This window comes from Diorhabda carinulata, chromosome 8, assembly GCF_026250575.1.
Source record: "Diorhabda carinulata isolate Delta chromosome 8, icDioCari1.1, whole genome shotgun sequence".
Taxonomy (NCBI): Eukaryota; Metazoa; Arthropoda; class Insecta; order Coleoptera; family Chrysomelidae; genus Diorhabda; species Diorhabda carinulata.
Window position 1 is genome coordinate 9,312,216 of NC_079467.1, and position 18,102 is coordinate 9,330,317.

Here is an 18,102-nt window from a genome sequence, read left to right on the forward strand (position 1 = left end):
GTTATGTTATTTTGATACTATGGGTACATTATTGCAATTGGAACGTCACTGTGTCCAATTCCTAAGGTGTGTCCGATTTCATGTGCCAATACCATCAAGAAGCTACTGTCATTATCTTGTACACACACACACACACTGGAAGTGGTCCCGTACTCTCATAGCTATATCTACTGATGGTGCGACTCAATTTGAGCGAATCGTCGAACTACAACAGAGAGCTGTTATGTATTTACTCGGACTAAACAGCAGGGCTCACTGCAGGGACTTCTTTAAAGGAAAGATAAAAATTCTGACTCTTCCTTCTCCGCTTCTCCGATTTCATATAAGTCGTTGCACGGCTGTCCACTTAGGAACGTGGAGCACGACCTTTACGTAGCTAACGTTCAGAATTAGTTAAGTCAAGGGCTCAATATTTTACAATGCAAAAAATGCACTTGCTAATTGAAATCAAATCGATATAATCTTTTCCCGCGTTCTGCAATAATTTGAGGGCATATTTACTGGAAAATGCCTTCGAATCTGTAAACGACTATATAATATTTAATTCCGGACACGCTGCAAAGTGGTTTAATTTTTGCTATGGACTTATATACTAATTATTACCTATAATTTTGTTACCCATTGGTGTTTTCCTCTGTATATTGAAATTTTATTTTATTTGTATCTTTATTTAGTTATTTTTTTGTTTGTTTCTTAGTTTTTACAAGATTTTGTCTACAAATTGCAACAATTTTTTGGTAATAAAGCATTTCTCTCTCTCTCTCTCTATCTATTCATGCGAGTGAACAATAAAAAATTAACCAAGGATCTGTAAATATAATATTTGATTGAATAATGTCGATTTGTATATTCTTGTAAATGAAATATATTACTTAAAGATATATTTTAAATTTGATTGTTTATTTGAAAATCAGTGATTGTGCGATTAGATTAAATGTACAATATTTTTAATTAAGTATATGAACGTTTTTCTAGGTTTATTCTCGTTGATTTAGAAAATCCAAAAACGTGTAGAATGAAAAAGTGGTGCGCATCATCTGAAACAATATTTTAAGAAAATATATAGATTTAACCTTCCACTAGGCGCGCGGTTTCTTGTGACGCGGTTAATCGCTATGTATCTCTCAGATACATGCATGTAAATAATGTATTATTTTATTTGAATTTATCAGTTTACGCCTTAATAAGCTTCTTCTACTAGCAATATTTACTTACCTGGCTACCTATAATACTTGCAGGCAATTTTGAAAAAGTGGAAATTAATTTTGACAAGTGTAATTATTTAATTGTACGGATGTTAATAGAAGCAAATAATGGTAGAAGATAATAATAAATTGCAAACACGTGAACAAAAATGTTTAATGCTTATAATATTTGAATTCCAAAAATTAATTAAGTACCTGGTTTACAACAAAGTATCTAAACAACTTTCGCAAATAATCATTGAATGTTTTTCCAAACACAGTACAATATCGCATTTTTCTCAACGATAAGAACTGAATGATGTTTTCTTATTCTGCTGCTGATAGCATGGCCGACAACGTTGTCGTTTTGGTGCCCTTGACGTTTCTGGTTCAAGTTCTTGAAGCTTATATTTTTGTAGCAAGGTTTTCATGTCCATGGGAAGATTTTCAATTTGGGCTCTGATCCGAAGTTGCTCGTCTACCAAATTTAGTGCTAATTTTTTCAAGTACTCTACTCTTGAAGTAAATTCATTTTGGTTAGTCAAAAAAATGGTCTGGAATTCAAACCCGCTATGTTCATAAGATGATAAAAAATCACCATTGGCCATCTTCTGGTTGATCTGCCAACATTATAAGATGCATATAATTTGTCGACAACATCTACACCGGATTTTGTATCATTGTAAAATAAAATTATATCCGGTTTTTTTGAAGTGTCATTGGAAACTTTTGTAGATGAAACGCGCATGCTTGGAAGTAATACTACAGTATTTCCCTGTTTCGGAACGTATGAAACGAGAGTTTCATCTCTTGTGTAGCCAAAAACACTGCTAAAACATTCGCGATCCTACGGTGATGCAAAATCCGGGGGAATTTACCTTTTATTTTTTCGTATTGTGCCTACATATTATATCTTATTTTACTCCAGTTCTTTTACTAGCTGCAAACTAGTAAACCAATTATTCGCAGTAACATTTCGACCGGATCCAACTATGGGTTTACAAAGCCGCATTACTACCGAATCCGCTGAATTGGACTGTTGGAAAGGTCCTTCAGGTTGTAGTCCACAATATATCTCCATATTGGCGGTGTAATATAATTTGGCATCACTAAGACAAAATATTTGATGATAATGTTTTTGGCAGTTTTCAATGAAAACAGTAAAAAGCTCTCTCACTGGGGCCTATATATCCACTTGACGCCGCGTTGCTCTGGTTTCTCTGTTGTCAAATCTTAGACACCTTATCAAAACCCTAAAGCGTTTTCCAGACATTGTTATACGAAAAATGTTTATTCCTAAACCGTCAGTGGCCCAGAAATCGCCAAGTCGTTGATTAGCTCTTTTGAATACACCCAGCAAATATAATAGCCCTATAAATCCTCTAATTTCAGCTTTGTGTGTAGGTCTGCAATTTCTTTCCCTAGCAAATCTCTGACGTACATTATCTATGTGTTGATTAGTATATTTTACTAATAAATCTAAAATGGAGTCCGTGAAAAATAAATTCCAACATTCGAGCTCCGTTTTGGCGTTTTATGCATCATTTCCAACAACACCCGGTAATCTCATTAGATTATTATGGGGACGCATTTTTGAAATTTTAGGAGGTGTTTTGTTCCGTTGTGTAACATCTTTACCTAATTTTTTTCAAATTAGCAAAATAAAATTATTTGAATATTAGTGTACTTAAGTATACTTGTACCTATAATTTTGTTACCCATTGGTGTTTTCTTCTGTATATTGAAATTTTATTTCATTTGTATCTTTATTTAGTTATTTTTTTGTTTGTTTCTTAGTTTTTACAAGATTTTGTCTACAAATTGCAACAATTTTTTGGTAATAAAGCATTTCTCTCTCTCTCTCTCTCTCTTTCTATTCTTCGATTATATTCATAACTATCTATTCATGCGAGTGAACAATAAAAAATTAACCAAGGAACTGTAAATATAATATTTGATTGAATAATGTTGATTTGTATATTCTTGTAAATGAAATATATTATTTAAAGATATATTTTTAATTTGATTGTTTATTTGTAAATCAGTGATTGTGCGATTAGATTAAATGTGCAATATTTTTAATTAAGTATATGAACGTTTTTCTAGGTTTCTAGATTATTCTCGTTGATTTAGAAAATCCAAAAACGTGTAGAATGAAAAAGTGGTGCGCATCATCTGAAACAATATTTTAAGAAAATATATAGATTTAATCAAATAACTACCCACATTAATGAACGTATCAGTAGAAAGAGTGACAAGTCCCATCCCAGTAAATTCAATTGGCCTTTCAGTTATACGAATAAATTGAACCAGATCCTTTTTTACTCTTAAAGATTGACAGTTGTACCAAGGTAATGAATAAACAGCTGTAGAAATTCTGTCGCTCTGAAATTATTGAATTTTGAATTATTTCTACAACATTTTCTATAGATCTGAGTTACCTTTGTTTTAACAGTAGTTGAAAACCAGCAAGGGAGTAATATCAAAAGAGATGCGAGTATTAATGATGATATATGAATAGGGAGTTCCAAGAAATTCTCTGTCTGTAAACAAAAATTGAGATTAATCAGTTATAATTGATTTAATAATCATTCCTTACCATAGAAATTACGAAAAGTCTAAGGCACAATCCCAAAGTTACAAAAATAATTTCAACTAAAAATATTTCGCTAAAAACTCTTTCAGACAAAACGAAAATCCTAAAATTAGAAAAGAATATCGACAGATCAATTTCTGTTATACAGATTGTGTCGAGATTTGTAGGAAAAAAATAAGAAAGTGTAGGGTACTACAAAATAACATTACGAAGTTTATAAAGCAAAATGATCTGTTTCGAAACGCTAAGACTACATTCAAAATAATTATAGTATTTTATATTACGTTTTGTCTAAATTATATAATAACATAATATATTCTTACATACTCAGATTTTATCTTTAATAGACCATAGTAGAATTAAGGCTCATTCGAACATGCCAGCTAGCTCATACGAGTGCTTTACTAGCAAGCCACTAGTATTCAAATAGAGCCGGTACTACACGATGCGTCCAACGTTCGCGCCAACATTCGCGTTCCTTTGTACGGCTGAACATTGGACGAAGGCTGGAAACTTACCTGAACCTACTTATGAAAATGTGGCAAAAAAGTGATGAACAGCATACAACAGATATAAATTATTTTAAAATAAACTTGATAATACTGACAACTTTGGCAAACAAAACACGTAACATTAACACGCAAGGTGAAGAGAAGTGAGTGTAATTGTACAAGTATTGGTTGTAGCTTTGTTCTACTAGGTATTCCTTTACGTGGGACAAAAAAATCCGACTTTCATGGCCAACGTTGGAAGCAAAACATTTTTCGAATGACATGTGTACTACGACCACACGATGCGTCCAACGTTAGAAGTATTGAGCGCATCATGTGGTACCAACTTAATATATGTGAACAGTTACTGGTACTAGTGCACTGGTATGCGAGTGTACTCGGACACGGCGCTACTTGATCGTGCTTGTAAAGAGTAGGAGTCCAAAAGCAGCAGTGCACTGGCAAGTGTGAACATATACTAGCACGTACCTTCCGTTTGTTTTACGAGTCGTATTAAAATAAAAATAAAACAACAACAACACAATTGGAATGAAAAGGAAACTATTCAATTAATTGAGCTTTACATAAATAAAGAATGTTTGTGCAATATGAAATGTGATTATTATAACAATAAATATAAGCGAGAAGCTGCATCTTGCAGAAGAGATTCTCCATAAATTCAGTATACAAAGTTATCAATTCAAGATGTAAAAAATGAAATCGAAGACATTAGATCGACATAGGTATTATCACGGAGTAGTAAGTAGAGGATTGATTGGCACTGACAATTATACCTATAGTAGTGGCAACAAGAAAAAGTATGCTACGTTCAAAGAGCCATGGTATCCTCAACTGAAATTGCATGCGAAAAAGCATGCCAGTAAACTAGCATGTGTAAATACCAAATCTCTTGCTACTGATGCGCGCTCATTTTACTCATCCGAGTACACGGGCATGTTTGAATGAGCCTTTACAAAATGTTCCTTCATTATTAGTTTCCATTCCACTTGTAGATATAAAAAACATCTTCAAATTAAGATGAAATAAATTACTACCGAACTGTTTTATAGAAACGTTCCCAACGTGTATGACAACGTTGGAAATGTTGCCAAATTGGTTGCATTGAACGCAAATGTGCTACTTAGCTCATCATATTTATCATCATGCAAATGAAGTTAATCAAAAACAAAACTTTGCGTTATTACTATTTATTTTTAACCGAAACATGGGTGAAACTATTTTGATCATTTTCTTCGGTATGCAGTGAGAACTTTTAACACGATTTCCCCATCCTAAAAATCGTTACAATCCCTTCCAAAAAATAACATTTTTCTTTCTCTCTTAAACAAACAAATATTTTATGGATTATCTATTTTCTAACAGATCAGAAATTCACGACCCACGTTGATGATCCATTTGATTAATGATAACACAAAACTGGCAACATTGTACTCCCTTACAGCTATGGAGAGTTGAGAGATAGAGGAGTATCTCTTATGGGAGAAAAGTTGAAAAAGTATCTGGTATAAACACTTTCTATATACGCAGGTTGTTCTCTTCCCTCCATACTTTATGCAGATGTATATTTCGTGGCTGTTTTTGACACACACAGGTATTAGATCCCCACGCTAAATTTTTTCACTACATACAATTAACGTAAAAATATAGAGGATAATAAGCTGATTATTATTCTACAATTGATAAATAGCAGAAACTTGACAGATTTATTAAAAATGTAGCCGAGTGGCAACATGCGGCTTCAGCGCATCAGGTCTGGATCTTCTGGACCAAAATTCTTTTTCGTTTTAATCCTTAATGTATTTATGGAGTATAAATATATTTTTTTATTTTGATTTTTTATTTCAATTCACTTGTTTAATCAGAATTCCTATCCTGGTTTATAGATCTGTACATAATCAGAAATTTCCTCGTAGACATCGAATGTTGTAAATATAGGTAGGTAGGTACGAATAATTAAGTTTTTGCACAGTTCGTTCATTACATGAATTTTCGCAAACTATAACCCGGGTGCAGGTAGATCATCTATCGGCTGGATTGTAGACCTAGCACAGAACGAGGTTAGATCACAGTTTCCGAACGTTGCGTTCAATTTTCGGCGAAATTCTCAAATTTAAAACATGATCTACTTTTTATTTTATCGCTTTTTTGTGCGTTAATTCTTCAATGATAATCATTTAATAGATTCTGGATGCTTAATAATTGTTATTGAGCAGTTATCGATGATTTACCCCCACACGTGGATTTTCTAATAAAGTTTAATACTAGTAAGGTATTTTTATGCTGAAATAACATTTAATAGTTTACAGCCATTGAAGGAGAAAAAATAATTTAAGTTCAAAAAATACCCGATTAACTCCATCAGTTTCCGAATAATAATAAACGTGATCCGAGTTAGTTTCCGAACTTTACGAACAATGATCAGTTTAACCCGATCATAGTTTCCTTATGAAACCAAATTGTAGGTACGTAAAAAAACTTTTATTTTTTTAGTCTTAGTCAGTCCATACATTGCCTTTTAACTTATCCAAGAATAAGATGTTTATTTATACTTTATGAAAAAAGTGACGGAAAAAAATACACTAACAGTGGTAAAAACTGAGAAGTTGGGTTTTGATTTACATTTTCAAATTAAAGAATTTATTTGAACATTTTCTATGATTAAAGTATCTACATTACCTTATTATATTTTCGTAACGTTGTACCAAATTTTTCAGTAAAACTCCATCTAAACGTTCCACTCTAGACAGACATTTACAATATAAATCACATTGCATGCCTATAAACATGAATACTGCCGAGCAGACAAGTTGAATATAAATGTACGTTGTAGTTATATATGTCAAAGCTATAATATTATAAACGTAAACAATTTCTTTAAAAGGAGATGATGAGTTAACAGGACACCTGAAACACGAAAAATATAGTGTTGATATTGTTTGGTTTCTAAAAACTGCTTTAATTCTGTAGTGAATCTAAAACTGACCCCTTTATGAGACTTAATTGGGACATGAGAAAATTTCTGTTTAGAAATTACTTATTGGTAACTAATATTCGCAAATAGGTATTTCTCTGAAGATATATGGCGCCCCAACTCTTATAATGGAAATCCTTTTATATATCATGTGCACTTGGAAAGAAAAAACAATAAATTTATCTAGCAAAAGTATCAAAAAATGATTTTATTAATGAATCACGTAAAATAGTTATTTATATGAGTGTTAAAAGTAATGTTCTATTTTGTGAATGGAAATGTTTGTGAAATGACAGAAGCGAATTGAACAATTTCACGAACATAATAAAATGATTTTTAACACAAATAAATTATATATTATATTGATAATAACAAAGGCGAATTTGGAATAACATTGAACATCAAAATGCTTTTTTATATTCAAATAATCACAAAACCGTGGTAATAGTTATTTATGCAACAAGTCTGTAAAGTAATACCTTTTTCACGATTTTCGCGAGTGCTGCAATTCCTTCGAGTGAAAAAATAAGATACTTTACTCACAAGTTTCATACAAAAATTTTTCTGCGTCCGTAGCCTTAAAAAAATTCGATAAAACTTTTATCAATTTTCATTTTGTAATAGTAATATTAAAAGTACAACTGTGAGCTTTATTAATTTGAAGTGAAAAAGATGTTACATTACTATTTGTACTTAAATTGACAACATTTAATGAATTCAAAGAAAACATCGTCTATAGTTTTATTAGTACTTATTGGATTGTTAGTAGGATCGTGAACATTTACATTGTTGCTTGAAGTTGCTAGTTGTTCCCGTTAAAGTTTTCACTGCGGAATCCATTTTGTTTTTTATTAAGTCGTCTACGTAATCCTCCTCTACTGTGTTGGATTTCCACCCACCGTGCTTCTTTATTTGAAGTGTAGCTTAATGGATTAGGTAAATTCAAAAAAGTTGCGATAAGCGAGGACATTTTTGAAAGGTTTGGCATTTTCCATTTCTATACTGCAGATATTTGTGGGTCGTTAGTTTTTATATTTTTTATAAATGTTCACTAAGTTTAATCTATTGTCAGATATTTCACTAATAGTTAATAGGTGGAAGAAAATAGATTTCGAAATAGGTTTAGCGGACTGTATTTCTAGACTTGTTTCTCGTTCTAAGTACAAACTCGAATTCTCCTCTCCCAATGTCTCACCGTTATAGGCGACTTTGCCACAATTTTAATTTCTACAATTATTTGCTGATAAAACATGATATAATTTATATACAGTAAATAAAATTTATACATATTCTTCCCTCTTTGAAGGGTATCTCCAAAAAAAGTAAATATTGTTGTCAACACTATTATAACCAATAAGCTAACACTGGTTTAATTATTTGTCTCATCTTGCAATGGCAGTTTGCACAGGTGACTGATCTCAACACACTTCCTCTCGTCATTTTAACTTCTGCAGTAGGGGCGACACCATCATTACTATGGATCAGTCTGGAAATTCTGCCAATAGGCCACTTGTAAGGGGGTTGCTTGATGTTTCGTATTAGCACTAGACAACCCTCATTAACTTCTTTCCATTTATACTGCGTATGTAGTTGCGATATGTACTGTTTGGAAAAGTGTGTCCACAGCTGTTGGGTCAATTTCTGGACATGTTGAATCCTTGATCATTTAAATGTACTGATGTGTTGCAAATTAGGTTCTGAAGTGAAATTAGGAGAGCGACCAAGAAGTAAATGGGAAGAAGTAATTTGCATTAAATCATTAAGATCGTCTGACATAGCAAATAGCGGTCTATAATTCAGAATGCTTTCAACTTGGACCACCAAAGTATTAAATTCTTCAAAAGTAACATTCCTACTAATAAGTACTCGTTTTAAATGATGTTTTGCGATTTTTGCAGCGGCATCCCATAAGCTGCCACAATTTGAAGTATATGGTGGTATAAACATCCAGTTTATGCCCTTTTCGATGGTACCGTCATTAATTGAATCTTTGTATACTCTTAAGAATTTACCTAATTCTCTCAACTCATTTCTGGCTCCTACAAAGGTGCTGCCATTATCGGATGAAATAGTTGCGGGAAGACCTCTTCTAGAGGTAAATCGTGTTAGACATGCTAGGCAGTTCTCTGTAGTTAAATTAGATATGATTTCTAAATGTACAAAAGCATACAAAAATACATAGATAGCATTTTGTTAACCTGGCCCCTTTTCCTTGTTTGTTTAGATAAAAAAGGGACCTGTATAATCAATACCGGTTATCTCAAAGGGAAATTTGAATCTTAATCGGCTATCTGGTAGACTGGACATACGTGAAACTAATGGAGTATGATTAAATCGAAAACATGTTAAACAATTCTTAACAGTTTTCTTTGCAAGATTACGACCTTAGATAGGCCAATAGAATTGTCTAATTGAGGCTAATAATAATAGAGAACTTGGATGCAGGAGAGCCTTATGTTTATGCTCAAAAATTAATCTAGTATATGGATGATTTGAATCTAATAGAATAGGGTGCTTAGCATCATAGCTCAGATAAGTATTTTTCAGGCGACCTCCTACTCGCATAAGTCCTGTATCATAATGAAGGGCGTTAAGGAAGAAAGCTTCTGTTTTTTGTATAATAGGGAACTTCTGGATAACACTGAATTCTCTGAAATGAAACTTTCAAATTGAGTGAAATGTTGGCGTTATCCAGTCCATTCGGTAATGGGACCAGTGACTAGAGGTTCATTATCCATGTTTCTTTCGAGATTACACATAAATCGAATACATAAAGCGGTGATTCGTTTCAACTTGGATAGACACGAATATTTAGTGAATAGAGGAAAATGGTCTTTATTCACAACTTGTAATATAGCAGCTTTCTTTCTAACGTCTGGTAATTGGTCAATTGATTTAATTAGTCTGTGTTTATGAAATTAGAACCAGAATTTTTAGGAAATTCAGGTCCTGTCCACCACAAAAGGGAATTGTGTGAAATTTCTACAGGAATAGCAAGAGAGACTAGATCTGTTGGATTTTCTTTGGTGTTAACGTATCTCCAATCTTCTAAATTAGTTAAGGATTAAATTTTGGATACTCTATTCGATACAAAAACTTGTAACAAACTAGGCTCTGTTCTAATCCAACTAAGAGCCACCTCTGAATCAGACCATATAAATATCGGAACTTGTAGTGAAAGTGCCTCTTTCACAAGATCAACCAATTGAGCTCGTAGCAGAGAAGCGCATAGATCTAACTAGGGAATTGTAATAGTCTTAAGAGGAGATACTTTACTCTTAGCATATAATATATGTGACTGGAATTCATTGTTATAATTTCTGCTTCTTAAATATACAGCAGCTGCATATGCATCCTTTGACGCATCGCAAAAACAGTGCAATTCAATAAGATTGAAGTCTCTAAGTATGCAATTTTGGCTATTTGGCAATTTGGCTTAAACTACTATAGATTTTCAAAAATAATTTTTCAAGATCAGTAGGTCAGACTCCTCAAACATTGAATAATGATCTTTGAAGTGATTATAATTGGACTTAAAAGGCGTAAAGGGTCGTAAATTTGAGCAATAGTAGATAGTATGTACCTTTTAGTGATTATTTAGTAATTGTATTGTATAATTGTATGTGAATGGTTCAGTATTATATTGCAAAGTGTCAGTTGTAGGCATCCATTGAATTCCCAAGGTTTTACAACCTCCATTTTTACCTATATTCAATACTGTATTGGAAATATTTGAATATTTAAATTGAATAATATCCGCGCGTCATTGGAAATCCATTTTCTCAAGATAAAATGGGCTAACTCTAGAATTGAATATATTTGTTTGCTAAAACTGGTAAGTTCATCTTGATCATTAGATCCCGTCAAAAGATCATCTACATAAATATCTTTTAAAATAATTTCACACGCCCTAGGATACTCATGAATATACTCAGCAGCGAGTTTTCTTATACAGACAATAGACAAATACGGACGTGGTTCCATACGATACAGTATTTAATCGATAAGTCGAAAACTCTGATCTGAACATTTTAAAAACATCAGCCGAGACGACATATGTATAAGTTCTAAAACGAAGTAGAATATTTATGATATCATTTTGGACTTAAGTTCCATCATACTGTAAATCATTCAAGGACCAACCAGTGGAGCTAACACAGATTGCATCGAATACTGTCCTCAGTTTAGTAGTTAAGCTCGATTCTTTTAACACGCCACGATGTGGCAAAAAATAGGAAATGGAAATTGAGCTCTTACCATCATCTACTTTAGTCAAATGACTAAAAAATATTTTAAATATTATTTGAAAATACGTATCTAACAGAAACTGTTTTTTATCGAATTTATCGCACAAAATGGCCCATTTCAAATGGTGTCTCTGAGGCTTCTAAAACCTCAATATACTTTGATGGAAAACCTTCTAATGAAGCTTTTAAAAATTGGAATTTTTGTAAATCTGTCAACCTTACATTACTCATAATGATGGAAGTGAAATTTAGTTTAAAGTTGAGTCACTGTTCATAATCTCCAGAAAATGTAGGCAATTTTATTTTAGGTCGCAAAACCTTTTGTAGAGAATCAGTAATTGTGGATGGAACTGCAGCATGTGATTGAGAAGGATTAAGATTTTGAACTTTGCTGTTCAATAATGGCAATAGATTTGCGTTCATTATTTATATACTGGGACAAAAAGTTTTGAACGAAATAGAATCTATTTTGAAAATCTTCCCGATCCTTATAATGGGCTTCTAAATCTTCTTCGCACAAAGATTCAATTTCTGATTCTATCTTATCGAATTCTAATAGTTTAAACCCTGTATTTGATCTTAATTCAACATCATTTAAACTTCGTTTTTTAACTGAACCCTGTATATTAAATATTTTTCTAGAATAGTTAATTTTTGTTCATTGCTCCCTCTATTTCTTATCAATTTTTTAAATTTATCTCTTAAGCTTATTGCTGGATTATCCAGACTACCGGCGGTTTCAGACATAGTAATAATTTAGATTAACAATTGGATAAATTATAAAACTTACAGAATACAACTACAACCACTCTAATAGAATTCGTAATATCAAACAAATATTCTCAATAATAACAATTTAAACTAGAAACTAGACAAAGGAACGATTATTCAAATAAGACTATTATTTAACTAGGAAATAAATTGATATGTGCTTGAATAATACCAGGTAAATCCAGCTTGACTGGATTAAAATAAACAGAATAGGCTGTTTATTACAAATACTCAAAACTAATAAATGTAATTAGTTTAAAACTATAAATTTTAATTATAGTTTATATATATATATATATATATATATATATATATATATATATATATATATATAATTTAATTTTTACAAGTATTTGCTGATAAAACATGAGATTATTTATATACAGTAAATAAAATTTATACATCTATACATAAAAAATGCAGCATTCATCGGTGAGGCATGGAATATCAGTAATAACTACAATGAGCAGTGTATATAACAAAGAATATAATAGAGTACGAATACACTTATTACAAAGAAGAACAGAATGCGTTTAGAGCTGAAAGGTCTTGTACAGACAAGGTGTTTATAGATTTACGAAAGGCTTACAATTACATACCATATCAAAATCATGGGAAGCTTCTGAAAAAAATTAATCATATACAAAGGCCATTCAGAAAAAAAATAAATAATAATAATGAAGTCTGCAGTAAAAATCGGAAATAGAGTATCAGAATCTTTCACAGTCAACAAAAGCATAAGTCAAAAGTGTTGCATTTTTCTAACAAAAAGCTCTAACCATTCGAAAGAAGAAATGGAAAGGAATTAAGATTTAAATTATAAGCGCAATCGACACAGATGACATAGAATACATAGCACGAAAATTGAAGGTAGAATACGGAAAATCGGAACGTAGAAAAGACAGTACAGTACAACTAGAAAACAACGAAATTGTAACGAGAGATGATGATGAGAATGATGAGAAATAAAATGTAGAATAAACAGAGCAAGAACAATAACTAAAACACTAAATGGAATACTGTGGAATACTTAAAAAGAAAACAACGATAACTGAATCGGAAACGTGGAGAATAACTAAGCAAAAAATAGAAGCCAATGAAATTGACGCATCAAGAAGAGCAAATAGAACGTCAAGGTTAGATCAGGACAGAAACGACACAAGGAAATTAACCTGAATGGGGGAGGAAAGATTGCCAAAAAAATAATGAAGTGGTTTCCATAGGAGAACAGAAAGAGAAGAAGACCAAGATTATTAAGGATGCAAAGACTAAGAAAATTAATGAGTGTACGAAATCTGAACGATAAGAGCTACAGCGACAGTAAAGGTCATAAAATTATTCTATCGGGAATCGTGTTGGTAAGAAAACAACTTCGACAAACGAATCTAGGTATCCAATATATATACTTATACTTCAAAGTAATCATTTAAAATAAGTAATTTCTTTAATTGATTTTCCACAATTTTTTCTCAAAAACCGTATTCATGAAAAACTATTGCAAACTATTTTAACATCGCATTAAGTAACATTTGATATCCATACTTTGATAAAATCGAATTTTATCAAAAGTGAGGAAATGAGTATTATATTTCAAAGATCTTATTAAAATATAGTAATTTTAAAAAGCAGGCATTAGTATGATATTTATAGTGACTCACCACAATGGCACAACGTCATAATAGCCAAAAAACATTGTTGTTGTATCGATTGTAATTATCATAACTGCTAAACACTCTGCAGATTTTTTTAAAACGCGATAAACTTTCATAGTTTTTATGATGAAATTGGTATCATCGTCCTCTGGTTGGAAATTATTGAAATGTTGTTGAATTTTTTGAAGATCGGAGCGATTTTTGAAGAAGAAAAAAGACTTCATGACCGGCAGACAAGATAACGGAAATGCATAAGCACGCGAAATAATATGCTTAAAATCTGTTTGATTCAATATAGAAATAAATCGTATAAAATTAGCCATAAAAAGAAAAAAGAAATTTGTAGCAACACAATAAGTAAGATAACTATTTTTATTTTTTTTTTCAAAGTTTTGTGACCAAATCCCTAAATATTTCAACATTTTGAAAGTTGATTCGTAGTACGTTTTATAAAAGGACTTCATTTTTATATGAATGATTGTCGTTTCTTTGCTAATCTTTTATATTTTCTAGAATTATGAATTATAAATGAAGTATAATTGTTAATTATACATCGAGAGGACACGTGCTAGGATTCATGTTAGAAACAACAATAATTATTATTTAATTAGAGCCTCTACTCAATAATAAGATTTTAAATTATTTATTCAAAATACAATTAAGTCGACAAAACAAATATATTTCCAGATAAATTTATACTATAACATGATGTGGATACTTTGTAGCATGTACATTTTTCTTCACAATATACTCGTCATTATTGAACTAGCAATAATAAAACAAAAAATTTCAGGTTTTTATCCTTTAAATTAGAATTTTTGGAACTAAGGTTGAAATTCATATGCACTATTATTTATTGCCACTACATTAACACTTGGAGTTGTCTGAAACGCGGTTCAATATCAAAATTACCTTCAGAGACTGAAAGAGTTTACTTCGGTCTCTCTAAGTGTTGTAGTGGTAGTATATAGTTAATGATACGCGGTACCACATTTTTTTGTTTTGATTTTAAGATTGTTCCAAATGTTGCAACTATATTTCATAATAAATCACTCAATAATATCATGATGTATACTGATAACAAAAACGTTAATAAAACATTAATAAGTTAGTGAAGGTAAATAGTTTCGCTTCAGTCTCTGAAGGCAATAACTTTGTTATCGAAGCGCGTGAGTGAGTATTGGTGTAGTGGTATTGTTAACAGTGTGTTCAGTATGAATATAACCAACAGTTCCAGAAATTCCAACTTAATTAGTAAGATAGATACTTATTTAAATATAGAAATATGGAAAGTCAAATAAATATAAGAGTTGCTCATTGAGTTTTCAGATATGGCAACTCTGATGTGAATATATCAAATTTGATATTGCCATAGTCGCACTTCTCTACAGGATGAATTTCGTGAATATCGTCCAAACTCAGCTGTTATGCCAGAAATCATCGATGTTGTGCGTAAACTGATATTGCAAGATCGTCTTGTGACATACTGTGAGGTTGAGGCATACGTAGGGATTAATTCCACTCGCATACATTCAATATTGCATGAACATTTAGTTGTCAAAAAGATTTTTTCGCGTTGGATACCGCATAATTTGCAATCGCTCAAAAAATGGTCGTGCCGGTTGGTGCTAAGAAATGCTGAAAAAATTCAATAGCGGTGCTTCAAAAGACTTTTATAAGATCGTAACCGTTGATGGTCCCTGTTTTTTTCGGAATAACTTGACATGTCACCACCGTTCTATTAGAACAACGTAGAACAGTCAATTACCTACAGCAGTATTTGGTTGTCAAGAGTGTTTGAAATATCAGAGAAACCAATCGCAGAAGACGAACTGATGGATCATCCGTCGTACAGTACTTGTTTGGCACCCAATGATTTCTTTTTCTCTCAAATGAAAACAAAATTGCGAAGTCAACGTTTTTCTACACTTGATGAAACTATTGATGCGTTCAAATCATATATTTTGGTACCTCAATCGGAATGGAAAAAATGCTTCGACAATTGGTTCAAACGCATGCAAAAGTGTATTGATCTTAATATAAAATATTTTGAAACACAATAAAGCCATATCCAATTATAAATATTTGTTTTTAGCAACCCTCTTATAGGTTAATTGTAATGAATTTGGTGTTCATTGTTTTATTTTTATTCGTTATGTAGAGTATCGATTTCTTTATTGAAGTTATTTTCTGTAAAAATTAAAAGTCGCCTATTGTGAGTAAAGTATTTTTAAAAAAGGCCTACTAGATTCATATCGATTGTTTATTTGGCTTTTTGACTAATATTTTAGTATTTTCAAAGATTTTTTCCTCATGCAAAACAGATAACTTCTCTCGATTACTTCTTATGGGGTTATTAAAAATCGAAAGTATATTTTAATAGACCAGACAATATTGTTGATTTAAAAGTTAGGATAACGGAAGAACTACTAAGTTATTATATATAAGTAACCACAACAATGTCTACTGTGTTTTTTTAAAACTATATTTGAAAATGCATATGTTCGCCTGCCTAGGGCACAATTTTCAACTATTTGGGCATAGGTTCGCCTGCCCAGGGCACAATTTTCATATTATACTCTATTTTTTTATAATATATATTTATAATATATATATTTATAATATAATTATAATATATATTTGACAACAATGACCAACACATCTCATGTTGAGTTGTTGAACCGACACTGCACATCTCATGCAGAAACAAACATAGAAGTTTGGAACAACAATGACCAACACATCTCATGTTGGGTTGTTGAACCGATACTGCACATCTCACGCAGAAACAAACACAAAAGTTTGGAACAACAATGACCAACACATCTCATGTTAGGTTGTGTTGGGTTCTTGAACCGACACTGCACATCTCATGCAGAAACAAACATACCAAACAAAGGATCACTTTCCTGAAAATATGTACCCTGCTGTTGGTAATTACAAGTGGTCGATGGGTATTTCATTATTTGGTTTTAAATTGAATCATAGCAGCTCTCGAAAATTACCAAACGATGAAAATTATTTGGATTCTGATTCCAATATTGTAAGTCGTAACGAAAATGAATTTTCAAACGATGAAGATGAATTTGATGAAGCAGAGAATGTTGTAAATTCTGATGAGAGCGATGTTGAGACTGCCAAGAAATAATTTTACAAAACAATTTCAAGAAAAACCAATTCTTATTATGAAAAATTTCAATTGACAATCGAAAGCGAACAAAAAATAGAATCAATTATCAACTTGGTCCTCAAGATATTGGAACTTCAATTCTTGTCATCCTATGTCACAACACAACACAAAAAATAATAAGTTTGATTGATAGAATAGATCTATTCAACTATCGGATCTTGAATTCAGATGCTTAGGTAGTCAAAAAGCAGAAACTGCATTAAAAGAACATAATATCCAAAAAAGAAGATAAACAACATATTCAAGAAAAGGATAAACATATACTACAATCAATTAAAAAGTAAAACAGAAACGAAACATCAAAACATAAAACATTTTTCCTTACCATATGTATAAGGACTTTCCCAACAATTATAGAATTATTTCAATAAATATGATATTAGTATGTCATAGAGGACATAATACATTATCCAAATATTTCACTAAATTAAAATCTAAAACACCAAAAAACAAGTAGAAAGAAGTAATATTAAATATCAAGTGCCTTGTATTAATTGTGACGCTGTCTACATAGGGCAGACATCTCACTATTTATAAAATAGATTAAAAGGTCATCAATACGATAAAAAAATAAAACTGCATTAACGAACCATGAAATAACAAAAAACAGATTCAATTATAAAGATTCAAAAATTCTTGGAACGGTATCTAATACACGAAAAATAGAATTTATAGAAATGGTTCACATTCATAAAAATGAAAAAGCTATAAATGATGAAAAAGACCTAAATAATTTAAGTCAAATTTATAGCTTCATTTTGTAAATGTTAATACAACTACAAATAATTTAATTAATGCCTGCTACGTATTTGAGATGTAAAAACTGAGAAAAAAATTAATCTTTCTTATAAAAAAACATATTTTTTTTTTTGGTGTTTTGGACACTTGAATTCCATTAAGGTATCAAATTACGTACTTTATTTTATATAGATGTGATTTTAACGACCATACTTATCGATAATAATAATTTATTTTTCAG

At 31.4% G+C, this 18,102-nt stretch overlaps 1 protein-coding gene across 1 annotated transcript; it reads right to left on the reverse strand.

Moving 5' to 3' along the window:
* Positions 1-3,174: 3,174 nt before the first annotated feature.
* On the reverse strand, positions 3,175-14,112 carry LOC130897298 (uncharacterized). Its single transcript, XM_057806073.1, has 6 exons — positions 13,940-14,112; positions 6,969-7,196; positions 3,784-3,883; positions 3,626-3,727; positions 3,411-3,569; positions 3,175-3,359 (listed from the first exon to the last, which is right to left on the reverse strand). The coding sequence occupies exons 1-6, from the start codon at positions 14,047-14,049 to the stop codon at positions 3,300-3,302; spliced, it is 759 nt and encodes a 252-aa protein (XP_057662056.1). The 5' UTR covers positions 14,050-14,112; the 3' UTR covers positions 3,175-3,299.
* Between the last annotated feature and the right edge of the window lie 3,990 nt (positions 14,113-18,102).

What these genes read in the sequence shown, in the direction of transcription:
- LOC130897298 (XM_057806073.1), bottom strand. Translation starts at nt 14,049, where the DNA reads ATGAAAGTTTATCGCGTTTTAAAAAAATCTGCAGAGTGTTTAGCAGTT. An exon ending in GACTTTTCGTAATTTCTATG is followed by an intron (nt 3,728 to 3,783) that starts GTAAGGAATGAT and finishes TTTTGTTTACAG; the next exon opens with ACAGAGAATTTCTTGGAACT. An exon ending in CTACTGATACGTTCATTAAT is followed by an intron (nt 3,360 to 3,410) that starts GTGGGTAGTTAT and finishes ATATTGTTTCAG; the next exon opens with ATGATGCGCACCACTTTTTC.